This window comes from Neophocaena asiaeorientalis, unplaced genomic scaffold (genome assembly GCF_003031525.2).
Source record: "Neophocaena asiaeorientalis asiaeorientalis breed wild unplaced genomic scaffold, Neophocaena_asiaeorientalis_V1.1 scaffold1058, whole genome shotgun sequence".
NCBI lineage: Eukaryota > Metazoa > Chordata > Mammalia > Artiodactyla > Phocoenidae > Neophocaena > Neophocaena asiaeorientalis.
This window is the reverse complement of record NW_020175496.1, coordinates 73,995-88,367: the sequence shown is the minus strand read 5'-3', so window position 1 is coordinate 88,367 and position 14,373 is coordinate 73,995. Positions and strand designations below refer to the sequence as shown.

Here is a 14,373-nt window from a genome sequence, read left to right as displayed (position 1 = left end):
ACAAACAAGGGCAGCCAGAGCCATTTAGTCTGGGCTGTGGAGGAAAAGCTCAGTCTAGCATAAGTGAGGAGGAGTTTTGGCAAGCGAATGGTGAATCTCATCAGGGTAGAGAGCCAAGCACTGTAAAAAAAAAAAAAAAACACACACACACACATCAATGATATACAGAGAAAAAGAAGTCAGAGTGTGTTATTTAAAGTTATAAACTTGTTTAACAGAAAGCAGAGTATGTATCACTTTGAAATTGCTGAAGGGAAAAATTTTTTAAGAACACAGAGAATTTACAGCAAAAGATAGGGGGAAAAAAGGAACAAGGAAGCATTAAATCAGGAAACAATATGGCAAAGGCAAGATCAAGCATGTGTTTTAATAATAAATGTAACTGGATAAAATTCATCTTTTAAAAGAAAAGGACTCTAAATGGACTGAAGAAAAAAAATCTTCAGCTATGTGTTCTCAAATGACAAATCTGAAACACTGTGACTCAGAAATAGTAAAAGGAAATAAGATATAGCAGACAAATGCAAACAATGACAACAAAAATCAGAGTGGTTTTGTTTGTTAATGTTAAACAATGTTGAATTCAAGGTAAAAATTGAGATAAAACAAAGAGGGTCCAACCTATAATAAAAATACAACTATTATGAATATATTTGCTTGGGATTTCATAGCACTTATACAAAGCAAAATCAGAAAAAAAGTGGCAACAGTGCAGTAGTACAGTGAGATTTTACCACACTTCTATTAGCGCTTGACAAATCAAGTAGAAAGAACAAGACAATGAGATATGTAAGAAATATGTATAGTTAATAAATTTGATCTAACATAATAAAAATAATAGCTAACACTTAAATAGTACTGACTATGTGCCAGGCCCTATTGTAACATTTTACAAACATTAATACATTTAATTCTCATAATAACCCTGTGAAATAGGCACTGTTTTACAGATAAGAAGACTGCTAAGTGTAGCAGAAATAGAAAGATTAAAAACAAACCCTTAAAAATGTAAAAGTTATTCTTAAACTTCGGATCAAACAGAAAATAGTTTCATGGTGGATTCATGGGTGTTCATTATATTAATAAGTAAGCAAATAAATAGAGACTATTCATGGACTAAAGATGACAGTGTGTCATAAATCAAAGATTACAGTTCAACCAGTTTTGTCCACATGAAATCTAGAAAAATAAGAACGGAAAAATAGAGGTATAGAAAAAACTTTGACTTGGGAGAGGAGGAAAGAAACTAGAAAATAACAATATCAGTAATACTGCATGTGGGATGCAGCCAAAGCTGTAATGAGTAAAATTAATAGACTTAACCATTTTCATTATTAAATAGAAAGAATAAATTCATTAACTCAAGAAATTAGAAATACAACAACAAATTATTCTTAAAGAAAGCAAAGGAGGGACTTCCCTGGTGGTGCAGTGGTTAAGAAACTGCCTGCCAATGCAAGGGACATGGGTTCGAGCCCTGGTCCAGGAAGATCCCACATGCCATGGAGCAACGAAGCCCGTGCACCACAACTACTGAGCCTGTGCTCTAGAACCCCTGAGCCACAACTACTGAAGCCCACGTGCCTAGAGCCTGTGCTCAGCAACAGAGAAGCCACCACAGTGAGAGGCCTGCGCACCACAAGAGTAGCCCCCAGCTCACCGCAACTAGAGAAAACCCCTCGTGCAGCAGTGAAGACCCAGCACAGCCAAAAATAAATAAATAAACAAATGTAAAAAAAATTTTTTTAATAAAGCAAGGGAATAATTAATAAAATAAAAACACAAATTAATGAATTAGAAAATAAATAGTAAATCTGATAAAATTTCCAAAGCTGATTCCTTCAAAAATTAAAACAATCAAATAAACCACTAGGTCTAATCTCTTACATCTCCAAGAGTGGATTCTTTCATATTTTCAAGGAAGAAAATAATTTCAATCCTATTTAAAATCTTCTAGGGTATGAAGAAAGATGGAAAATCTACAAATTCTTTTTATGAAAGCTAAATAGTGCTGATTTTTAAAACCTTAAGTATACCAGAAGTAAAACCACAGACCAGTTTTCATACTCTATACTAGTGAATAGTGATGCAAAATTCTTAAAATACATGCAAATAGGATCCAGTAAAATATTTGAAAGACTAAATGAGTCATAGCTAGGTATATCCTAAAAAGTCAGAACGATGCCCTACTAGGAAATCTATTTGTATGAGTCAGACAAAGAAAAACCATATAATTGTCTCAATGAATGCCTGATTTTTAAAACTTTGGTAAGAATAGAAATAAAATATATTTCCTTTACTTAATGAAAAACTTACTTTCAAATTAACTTCTTCCATCATCATTAGTAGTAAAGCACTAGAAACATTTTTATTAAAGTCAGGAATAAGAAAAGGATGATTTAACTACCTTTTAGCTGTTTTTCATTATTTAATAATAATCTTGAAGTACTAGCCAGTGCAATTAATCAAGAAAATTAAACATACAGCATAAAAACCAGAAAAACAGAAGAATTTAAGTTAATACATTCAAGTATAAAATGAGTTTAAAATAATAGAAATATATCATTACTTGTGGATAGTGATTGCTTAGAAAAATTTTAAAACCTATTAAAAATATTATATGACCAGTTATAAAACAAATATACAAATAATTGTTGCTGTTGTTTTATACTAACAGAAACCACTTAGTCACAAGTAACATTTCTCCAATAGTCCTTACATGCCAGGCATTGTAGCCATAAAATAATTGGGAATGAATATAACATGGAATGTATAAGAGGTACATGAAGAAAACTATTAAACTTGCCTAAGGAGAGTGTAAAAGAAGACAAACAGATAAACATACTATAAATATACTCTGGTCTTGGGCAGAAAGACTGTATCAGTTCCTAAAGCTAATGAGTTATTAAACTCAAGGCAGTAATAAATTTCTAACATTTTAAAGGGAATTTGACAAAACATTGCTTAAGTTTGTCTTAAATATTATGAAAAATGGCCAGGAAAATTCATATGACACTAATTCAGAAATAGACCAAGACAGCAGTAGAACCACACCGAGGTTGGAAATACATTTAAGCAAATATAGAAATGTGGTAGATGATAGTGTTGACTTCTACTCTGTGGATTCTTTAATAAAGTGTTAGGACACTTGACTAGTCACTCTGAAAAAAACATTAAAATATATATTTGCTGCAACCAAAATATATTAGATTTTAAAAATTGTAATATAAAACAATGAAATGAGAAAGGAAGGAAGGAAGGGAGGGAGGGAGGAAGGAAGGAAAGAAGGAAGGAAGGAAGGAAAAAAGGAAAAGGAAGGTCATTTTTTTCCTAGCCTTGGAATAGGCAAGGGCTTTCTTTTTGCTTTTTTCTTTTCATTTTTTTTTCATATGTACCTCATTTAAAACTTTTTTGTAGTATTTTTTTATACATTAAAAATTTTTATTTATTCATTCATTCATTCTTTACTTTTTGCTGCACTGGATCTTAGGTGTGGCACGCAGGATCTTTGTTGTGGCATGCAGGATCTTTAGTTGCGGCACGCAGACTTCTCAGATGCGGCACATGGACTCTTAGTTGCAACATGCAGACTCTTAGTTATGGTATGCATTCAGGATCTAGTTCCTGGACCAGGGATCCAACCCAGGCCCCCTGCATTGGGAGCACAGAGTCTTACCCACTGGACCACCAGGGAAGTCCCTATAGTCTTTTTTTAATTAAATTTTTATGCTATATTGGAGTATAGTTGATTTACAATGTTGTGTTCATTTCAGATGTACAGCAAAGTGATTCAGTTATAAATATACATATATCTATTCTTCTTCAGATTCTTTTCCCATATAGGTTATTACGGAATATTGAGTAGAGTTCCCTGTGCTATACGATAGGCCCTTGTTGATTATCTATTTTATATATAGTAGTGTGTATATATCAACCCCAAACTCCTAATTTATCCCTCCCCCCCACAACCTTTCCCCTTTGGCAACCATAAGTTTGTTTTTTCATGTCTGTGAGTCTGTTTCTATTTTGTAAATATGTTCATTTATATCATTTTTTTTAGATTCCACATATAAGTGATATCATATGATATTTGTGTTTCTCTGTCTGATTTCACTCACTATGATAATCTCCAGGTCCATCCATGTTGCTGCAATGGCATTATTTCATTCTTTTTTATGGCTGAGTAATATTCCATTGTATATATGTACCACATCTTCTTTATTCATTCCTCTGTCGATGGACATTTAGATTGCTTCCATGTGTTGGCTGTTGTAAATAGTGCTGCAATGAACACTGGGGTGTATGCATCCTTTTGAATTATGGTTTTCTCCAGATATATGCCCAGGAGTGGGATTGCTGGATCATATGGTAGTTCTATTTTTACTTTTTAAGGAACCTCCATACTGTTCTCCATAGTGGTTGTACCAATTTACATTCCCACCAACAATGTAGGGGGGTTCCCTTTTCTCCACACCCTGTCCAGTACTTACAGTTTGTAGACATTTTGATGATGGCCATTCTGACTGGTGTGAGGTGATACCTCATTGTAGTTTTGATTTGCATTTCCTAATATTTAGTAATGTTGAGCATCCTTTCATGTGCATTTTGCCATCTGTATGTCTTCTTTGGAAAAGTGTCTGTTTAGATCTTCTGCCCATTTTCGATTGGGGAGTTTAGTTTTTTGATACTGAGCTGCATGAGCTGTTTGTGTGTTTTAGAGATTAATCCATTATTGGTCACTTTGTTTGCAAATATTTTCTCCCATTTTGTGGGTTACCTTTTTTGTTTTGTTTATGGTTCCCTTTGCTGTGCAAAAGCTTTTGAGTATAATTAGGTCCCATTTGTTTGTTTTTATTTTCATTACTCTAGAAGGTGGATCCAGAAAGGTATTGTTGCAATTTATGTCAAAGAGTGTTCTGCCTATGTTTTCTTCTAAGAGTTTATAGTATCTGGTCTAACATTTAGGTCTTTAATCCACTTTGAGTTTACTTTTGTGTATGGTGTTTGTTAGAGAATGTTACAATTTCATTCTTTTACATGTAGCTGTCCAGTTTTCCCATCACCACTTATTGAAGAGACTGTCTTTTCTCCATTGTATAGTATTGCCTCCTTTGTCTTAGATTAATTGACTGCAGGTGGGCTTATTTCTGGGCTTTCTATCCTGTTCCATTGATCTATGTTTTTTTGTGTGTGCCAGTACCATACTTTTTTGATTACTGTAGCTTTGTAGTATAGTCTGAAGTCAGGGGGTCTGATTCCTCCAGCTCCGTTTTTATTTCTCAAGATTGCTTTGGCTATTCAGCATCTTTTGTGTGTCTATACAAATTTTTTTTAAATTTTCTAGTTCTTCAATAAATAACATTGGTAATTTCATAAGGATTACATTAAATCTGTAGATTACCTTGGGTAGTATGGTCATTTTGACAATATTGATTTCTTCCAATCCAAGGACATGGTATATCTTTCCATCTGTTTGTGTCATCTTCGATTTCTTTCATCAGTGTCTTATAGTTTTTGGAGTACAGGTCTTTTGCCTCCTTAGGTAGGTTTATTCTTAGGTATTTTATTCTTTTTGAGACGATAGTAAAGGGGATTGTTTCCTTAATTTCTCTTTCTGATCTTTCATTGTTGGTGTATAGAAATGCAACCGATTTCTGCATATTAATTTTATATCCTGCAACTTTACCAAATTCACTGGTGAGCTCTAGTACTTTTCTGGTAGCATTTTTAGGATTTTCTATGTATAGTTACATGTCATCTGCAAACAGTAACAGTTTTACTTCTCCTTTTCCGCTCTGATTTCCTTTTATTTCTTTTTCTTCTCTGATTGCTGTATCTAGGACTTCCAAAACTATGTTGAATAAAAGTGGCAAGAGTGGACATCCTTGCCTTGTTCCTGATCTTAGAGGGAATGTTTCAGCTTTTCAGCACTGAGTATGATGTTAGCCGTGGGCTTGTCATATATGTACTTTATTATGTTGAGTAGGTTCCCTCTGTGCCCATGTTCTGGAGAGTTTTTATCATAAATCGGTGTTGAATTTTGTCAAAAGTGTTTTCTGCATCTGTTGAGATGATCATATGGTTTTTATTCTTCAATTTGTTGATGTGGTGTATCACACTGATTGATTTGTGGATATTGAAAAATCCTTGCATCCCTGGGATAAATCCCACTTGATCATGGGATATGATTCTTTTAATATATTGTTGGATTTGCTTTGCTAGTATTTTGTTGAGGATTTTTGTTTCTATGTTCATCAGTGATACTGGCCTGTAATCTTTTTTTGTGGTATCTTTATATGTTTTTGGTATCAGGGTAATGGTCTCATAGAATGAGTTGGGGAGTGTTTTATCCTCTGCAATTGTTTGAAGTAGTCTCAGCAGGATAGGTGTTAATTCTTCTCTAGATGTTTGATAGAATTCACCTGTGAAGCCATCTGGTCCTGAACTTTTGTTTGTTGGAAGTTTTTTTTTTTTTTTGCAGTACGTGGGCCCCTCACTGCTGTGGCCTCTCCCGCTGCAGAGCACAGGCTCCGGACACGCAGGCTCAGCGGCCGTGGCTCACGGGCCCAGCCGTTCCGCGGCATGTGGGATCCTCCTGGACTGGGGCACAAACCCGTGTCCCCTGCATCGGCAGGCGGACTCTCAACCACTGCACCACCAGGGAAGCCCCAATTTCATTACTTGTGATTGGTCTGTTCACATTTTCTGTTTCTTCCTGGTTCAGTCTTGGAAGATTGTACCTTTCCAAGAATTTGTCCACTTTTTCCAGGTTGTCCATTTTATTGCCATATAGTTGTTTGTAGTAGTCTCTTATGATCCTTTGTATTTCTGTGGTGTCCACTGTAACTTCTCTCTTTTTTTCATTCCCAATTTTATTGATTTGAGTCCTCTCCCTTTTTTTCCCTTGATGAAACCTGGCTAAAGGTTTATCAATTTTGTTTATCTTTTCAAAGAACCAGGTTTTAGTTTCATTGATCTTTTCTACTGTTTTCTTTGTTTCTATTTTATTTCTGTTCTGATCTTTATGATTTCTTTCCTTCTACTAACTTTGGGTTTTGTTTGTTTTTCTGTAGTTGCTTTAGGTGTAAGATTAGGTTGTTTATTTGTGATTTTTCTTGTTTCCTGAGGTAAGATTGTATTGCTATAAACTTCCCTCTTAGAACTGATTTTGCCATGTTCCATAGGTTTTGGGCATTGTACTTTCATTTTCATTTGTCTCTAGGTATTTTTTGACGTCCTCCTTGATTTCTCCAGTGATCCTTTGCTTGTTTAATAGCATATTGTTTAGCCTCCACATGTTTGTGTTTTTTACAGTTTTTTTCTTGTAATTGATTTCTAATCTCATAGCGTTTTGTTTGGAAAAGATGCTTGATATGATTCCAATTTTCTTAAATTTACGGAGGCTCACTTTGTAGCCCAGCATATGGTCAATCCCGGAGAATATTCCATGTACACTTGAGAAGAATGTGTATTCTGCTGCTTCTGGATGGAATGCTCTATAAATATCAGTTAAGTCTATCTGGTCTAATGTGTCATTTAAGGCCTGTGTTTCCTTATTGATCTCCTGTCTGGATGATCCGTCCATTGATGAAAGTAGGGTGTTAAAGTCCCCCACTATTGTTCTGTTACTGTTGATTTTTCCTTTTATGACTGTTAGTATTTGCCTTATATATCGGGGTGCTCCTATTTTTTGTAAGTATATATTTTGGGTGCATATATACTTACAATTGTTATATCATTTTCTTGGATTGATCCCTTGATCATTTTTGTGTGTCCTTCTTTGTCTCTTTTAACAGTCTTTATTTTAAAGTCTATTTTGTCTGATATGAGTATTGCTACTCCAGCTTTCTTTTGATTTCCCTTTGCATGGAATACCTTTTTCCATCCCCTCACTTTCAGTCTGTATGTGTCCCTAGATCTGAAATGGGTCTCTTGCAGGCAGCATATATACGGGTCTTGTTTTTGTATCCATTCAGGCAGTCTGTGTCTTTTAGTTGGAGTGTTTAATCTTCTTACATTTAAGGTAATTATTAATATGTATGTTCTTATTGCCATTTTGTTCATTATTTTTGTTTTGTTTTTTTTAGGTCTTTTTTCTTCCCTTCCTCTTTTATTCTCTCCTCTTATGATTTGATGACTATCTTTAGTGTTGTGTTTGGATTCCTTTTTCTTTTTCGTGTGTGTATCCATTGTAGATTTTTGGTTTGTCGTTACCGTGAGGTTTTGCTATATCAGTCTGTATATATACAAGGTTGTTTTAAGTTGCTGGTCTCTTAATTTCAAATGCATTTCCAATATCCTGCGTTTGTACTCTCCTCTTCTCACAATTGCTTGTTTTGATGTCATATTTGTGTGTAGATTTTCTTACCTTTACTGCATGTTTGCTTTTACCAGTGAGCTTTCCCATTTAAAATTTTCTTGTTTCTAGTTGTGGCCTTTTCTTTTCCATCTAGAAAAGTTCCTTTAACATTTGTTGTAAAGGTGATTTGGTGGTGCTGAATTCTCTTAGCTTTTGCTTGTCTGTGAAGCTTTTGATTTTTCCATTGAATCTGAATGAGAGCCTTGCTAGGTAGAGTATTCTTGGTTGTAGGTTTTTCCCTTTCATCACCTTAAACATATCATGCCACTCCCTTCTGGCCTGCATAGTTTCTCCTGAAAAATAAGCTGATAACCTTATGGGGATTCCCTTGTATGTTATTTGTTGCTTTTCCCTTGTTGCTCTTATATTTTTTCTTTGTCTTTAATTTTTGTCTGTTTGATTAATATGTGTCTTGGAGTGTTCCTCCTTGGGTTTATCCTGTATGGGACTCTCTGTGCTTCCTGGACGTGGGTGGCTGTTTCCTTCCCCATGTTAGGGAAGTTTTCAGCTGTTATCACTCCAAATATTTTCTCAGGCCCTTTCTCTCTCTCTTCTCCTTCTGAGATCCTTGTAATGTTGGTATGTTTAATGTTGTCCCAGAGGTCTCTTAGACTGTCTTCCTTTCTTTTCATTCTTTTTTCTTTATTCTGTTCCACAGCAGTGATTTCCACCATTCTGTCTTCCAGCTCACTGATTTGTTCTTCTGCCTTATTTATTCTTCAGTTGATTCCTTCTTGTGTATTTTTCATTTCCGTTATTGCATTGTTCATCTCTTTGTTCTTTAAATTTTCTAGCTCCTTGTTGAACATTGCTTGTATCTTCTCAGTCTGTGCCTCCATTCTTTTTCCAAGATCTTGGATCATCTTTACTTTCATCACTCTGAGTTCTTTTTCAGGTATATTTCCTATATCCACTTCACTTATTTGTTCTTCTGGGATTTTATCTTGTTCCTTCATCTGGAAGATATTTCTCTGCCATCTCGTTTTGTCTGACTTTCTGTTTTTGTGGTCTCCATTGCTCAGGCTGCAGGATTGTAGCTCCTCTCACTTGCAGTGTTTGCCCCCTGGTGGGTGCAGTTGGCCCGGGGGCTTGTGCAGGCTTCCTGGTGACAGGGATTGGTGCCTGCCCACTGGTGGGTGGAGCTGAGTCTTGTCCCTCTGGTGAGCAGGGGTGTGTCAAGCAGCTGTTAGCTCAGGACATCTTTAGCCAGCCTGTCTGCTGATGGGTGGGGCTCTGTTCCCACCCCGTTGGTTGTTTGGCCTGAGGAATCCCAGCACTGGAGCCTGCAGGATGCTGTGTTGGGCCAGGTCTCAGTGCCAAAATGTTGACCTTTGGGAGAGCTCATGCCAATGAACATTCCCTGGGGCCTCTGCCACCAGTGTCCTTGCCCCCACAGTGAACCACAGGCAACACTTGCCTCCTCAGGATACCCTCCAAGACCCACAGGTAGGTCTGGCCCAGGCTCCTATGGTGTCATTGCTTTGCCCTGGGTCCCAGTGCACGTGAAACCTTGTATGCACCCTCCAAGAGTGGAGTCTGTGTTTCCTCCAGTCCCGTGGAGCTTCTGTACTCAAGCCCCACTGGCCTTCAAAGCCAAATGCTCTGGGGGCTCCTCCTCCCAATGCTAGACCCCCAGGCTGGGGGAACCTGATGTGGGATTCAGAACTCTTACTCCTGTGGGAGAGCCTCTGCGATATAATTATTTTCCAGTTTGTATGTCATCCACCTGGCATGCATGGGATTTGACTGTATCGCAAAAGTGCCCCTCTTACCATCTTGTTGTGGCTTCTTCTTTGTCTTTGGATGTAGAGTATCTTTTTTGGTAGTTTCCTATCATTTTTTGTCGCTGGTTGTTCAGCAGTTAGTTGTAATTTTGGTGTTTTCATGAGAGGTGATGAGCTCAAGTCCTTCTACTCTGCCATCTTGTTCAGGGAGTCTCTGGCAAGGACTCTCTTAACATGATGCCAAAGGTTTTACTAAATGAAAATCATAACAAATGATATAAATATATTAAATTATATAATTGAAAGTAAAGTATAGAACTTCAGTACGGTAAACAAAAGTAAACAAGATTTAAAGGCACAGAACTAGGATAAAGTATATAAAACAAAGAGTTAATGTCCCCAAATAAACCAGACCATCAAGTGAAAAAATAGGTAAAGGACATGAACAGGCAATTTATAAAGAGAACACTGCAAATATCCAAGGAAATGATGTCAGTATCACTAGTAATAAGATAAATTAAAGTGTAACAAATACAAATTTCATTCATTAGTCTGGGAAATGTGACAGAGGAGAAACTGCACCAGTATGGGTGGTGGGGAAAGAGCCACATTCATGCACTGTGGAAAGAGTCTCAAATTGGTGTCCCTTTTTGGAGGTCCTTTTCCTAATCTGTACCAAAAGTATAACTTTGACCTGGCACCTCAATTCTAGAAATTTATCCTCAAGATAATCAGACACTGTGCTCATTGCAATGTTGTTTCTACTAGGGATAAATTGGAAACAATGGCTAAATGAACAGTAGTATATGCAAATAATGAAATATTATACAGCCTTTAAAAAGAATGATAGATCTTGTATGTATTCACATTACTTAGTAGGTAAATGTTCACAAAAGATTGTTTCATGGAAAAAGAAATTTCAAAGCAAAATATTTTAGCCTATTTATAAAATCGTGCACTCAAATATATACACACAAATAGTGAGGCTGAAAGAATGTTAACCTAAATGTTAGCAGAGGTTACTTTAGTGTCATAAAATTGGAGATGACTTTTATTCTCTTTTTTTTAATCAATTTTTTTAATTGAAGTATAGCGATTTACAATGTTTGTTAATTTCTGCTGTGCAGCAAAGTGATTCAGTCATACATATATATACATTCTCTTTTTTATATTCTTTTCCATCATGGTTTATCATAGGATATTGAATATAATTCTCTATGCTGTACAGTAGGACCTTGTTGTTTATCCATTCTGTATATAAAAGCCTACGTCTGCTAACCCCAACCTTCTACTCCCTCCCTCTCCCAACCCATCCCCCCACCTTGGCAACCACCAGTCTGTTCTCTATGTCTGTGATTCTGTTTCTGTTTCATAGATAGGTTCATTTGTGTCATATTTCAGTTTCCACATAGAAGTGATATCATATATTTGTCTTTCTCTTTCTGACTTACTTCACTTGGTATGATAATCTCTAGCTGCGTCTGTGTTGTTGCAAATGGCATGATTTCATTCTTTTTTATGGCTGAGTAGTATTCCATTGTATATATGTACCACATCTTCTTTATCCATTCATCTGTTGATGGACATTTAGGTTGTTTCCATGTCTTAGCTATTGTGAATAGTGCTGCTATGAACACAGGGGGTGCATGTGTCTTTTTGAATTATAGTTTTGTCTGGATATACACCCAGGAGTGGGATTGTTGAATCATATGGTAATTCCATTTTTAGTTTTCTGAGGAACCTCTGTATTATTTTCCACAGTGGCTGCGCCAACTTACATTCCCACCAACAGTGTATGAGCGTTCCCTTTTCTCCACACCCTCTCCAGCATTTGTTATTTGTGGACTTTTTAATGACGGCCACTCTGACCAGTGTGAGGTGGTACCTCATTGCAGTTTTGATTTGCATTTCTCTAATAATTAGCACTGTGCATCTTTTCATGTGCCTACTGGCCATCTGTATGTATTCTTTAGAGAAATGTCTATTTAGGTCTTCTGTCCATTTGATTGGGTTGTTTGGTTTTTTTGTTGTCATCGTTTATTCTCTTTTTTTATAATTTCTGTATTATTTCATTTTTTATAGGACGCATACATTTTTATACTCAGAAAAAAACAGGCCTACTTTCTGTCTTGAACAACTCCCAAAGTCCATTTTGGGGCCTGAATTATCCTGTTGTCATATCTACATGGACCAGATTAGCTATGTGGTCTGCTAATCTGACTGCTGACAGCACCGGCCCCCTGGATCACTGTAGCTCACAGGGGCCCTGCAGTCAGACAGGGAGGCCCAGAGCGACAGGTGGAGGCAGCTCCCTGGGGCCCTCAGTGACGCATTCAGTTGCCTAGACTGGGAGCCTCAGAGTACATTCTGGATAGGGGAAGGTAACTCAGGAGGGGCAGGTACAGATCGGAAGCCTGGAGTTAGAAGAGGACAGCGGGGCCATCTGAGTCTCTCTATTGGCTCGGGGATTTGGCTTGAGGCAGCAGTGAGGAGGTGGGGAAAGACCGACAACTTCTAGCATTTTAGGAATGTTGACTCCCAGATGCTGAGAATTGCAGGAGGTTTGACTTCATCTAGTCCTGTGTTTCCTAATCTTCATATCTACAAACCGCCTTTATTATCATTTCTTTAAAATTTTGCCTTAGATGAACATTCACTGTTTTTTTGTTTGTTTAAATACGTTTATTTTAAAGGGCAACTTTGAATGATCGTTGTCACTGGAAACAAATATTGTTTCCGATGAAAAGTAGGTAATTGCCAAAGTAAATTGAGTAAAAACACAGTGGAGTAGAGGGGGTGGGGAAAGTGTATGCTGTTTCTAGCAGCAGGCCTTGAGCTGTTTCAGAGAGGTCTTAACAACGCACTAGCACTGAACTGAGACTTGCTCTTTAAAGTGAAGGAAGAAGCATTCTCACTACACATTCTGCCTTGTTGTCCACACACCACATAACATCATTTCCTAAGCCAGCAATGGTGCACACGCGGCTCAGAGGGCACACTCAGGAATCCCCTCCACGACATGGCTCCCCTCTACCCCGCCCTCCTGGGCAGCAGATACTGTCAGAGATGAAGACTTGTGCGGGGTGGGACTGGCTGGGTCAGGATATCATGTCTACCTTGTCTACCCTGGTCTGGAGGCCTTCGAGGACATCTACCTGGAGGAGCGGAAGACCATCAAGGTCCTGCTGGAGTATGCCGACAAGATGTTCACCTACATCTTCGTGCTGGAGATGCTGCTCAAGTGGGTGGCCTATGGCTTCAAGAAGTACTTCACCAATGCCTGGTGCTGGCTCGATTTCCTCATTGTGGATGTAAGTGAGGACCCTGAAGGGAAGAGAGGAGGGGAGCGCCCGTTGCCAGTGTGAGAAGGAGCTGAGGCCGAGGGACAGAAGGGCAGAAGGACAGGGCAGCAGGAGACAGCAGGACGAAGTGGAACATCTTGGCTGTGCCACGGGGTGGGCAAAGGGGCAGGAAGCCTGAGTCTGGGGTCACAGAGTGGATACCTGGGCTCTGCCATCAAAACCCCCGACTGGGGACACAGGGAAACCTAGGCTTCTGGGAGAAACTATACTCACCACGGGGGATAATGAAGTGCAGTTCCTGCAGCGGTGTGAGCCAGGGCAGGAGTGGGGTCCCACCCTCTCAGGACGTCCAGAAGGGGGAGCGATGAGCCCGTATTGCAGCCCTCACCACGGCACCTTGTGAAGTGTCTGTCAGGCCCACTACACAGATGACCGGTTAAGAGCCTACATGTCCACACACAGAGGAGGTGTTGTATAGGAGATGGAATGAGCCAAAGGCCAGAGGGCACGGGATTGGGAAAAGGGTGCTGGGCAGGCAGGAGATCCTCCTGGCTCAGGTAGAAGGTACCACTTGGGGAGGATGAGAGGGGTTGGAGTCACCTGTGAGAAGGAGGAAAGCATGAATACTGGCTGAGGGGTTCCAGGTGGCTGCCCTGGGTGATCAGGCAGCTGGCAGGGCTTGCCTGACCTCCGGTGTGCCCAGGGGACCTGGGGCAGGAGGTTGGCATATCCCCTGAGCACCCAGTTGGCAGATGGAATGGGAGGCCCCTGCCCCACAGTTCCCCAGGCCGCGGGACACTTCTGTGTACCAAGCAGGGTGAGTGCAGGGTCTTGAGGGGCTCCTGAGCACAGTCAGGTGGGAGGGTAGCCATGGCGGGGTGAGAATTGAGACTCAGAATGCGGGGCAGCCTTGGATCTGTGCTCCCTAAGGGCGGAGGGAACATGGCGAAGGGCTCAGGCGAGGACTCATCATCTGGTTGTGGTGGGT

General features: G+C 38.9%; 1 protein-coding gene across 8 annotated transcripts in view; it reads left to right on the top strand.

The window, feature by feature from the left end:
• SCN5A (sodium voltage-gated channel alpha subunit 5) overlaps positions 1-14,373 on the top strand; it is an 86,721-nt gene that overhangs the window by 57,021 nt on the left and 15,327 nt on the right. For all 8 annotated transcript variants that reach the window (XM_024768948.1, XM_024768943.1, XM_024768941.1 and 5 more), the window contains one exon: positions 13,221-13,394. In XM_024768948.1, the coding sequence (XP_024624716.1) occupies positions 13,221-13,394 (174 nt within the window). The remainder of the gene's footprint in view (positions 1-13,220; positions 13,395-14,373) is intronic.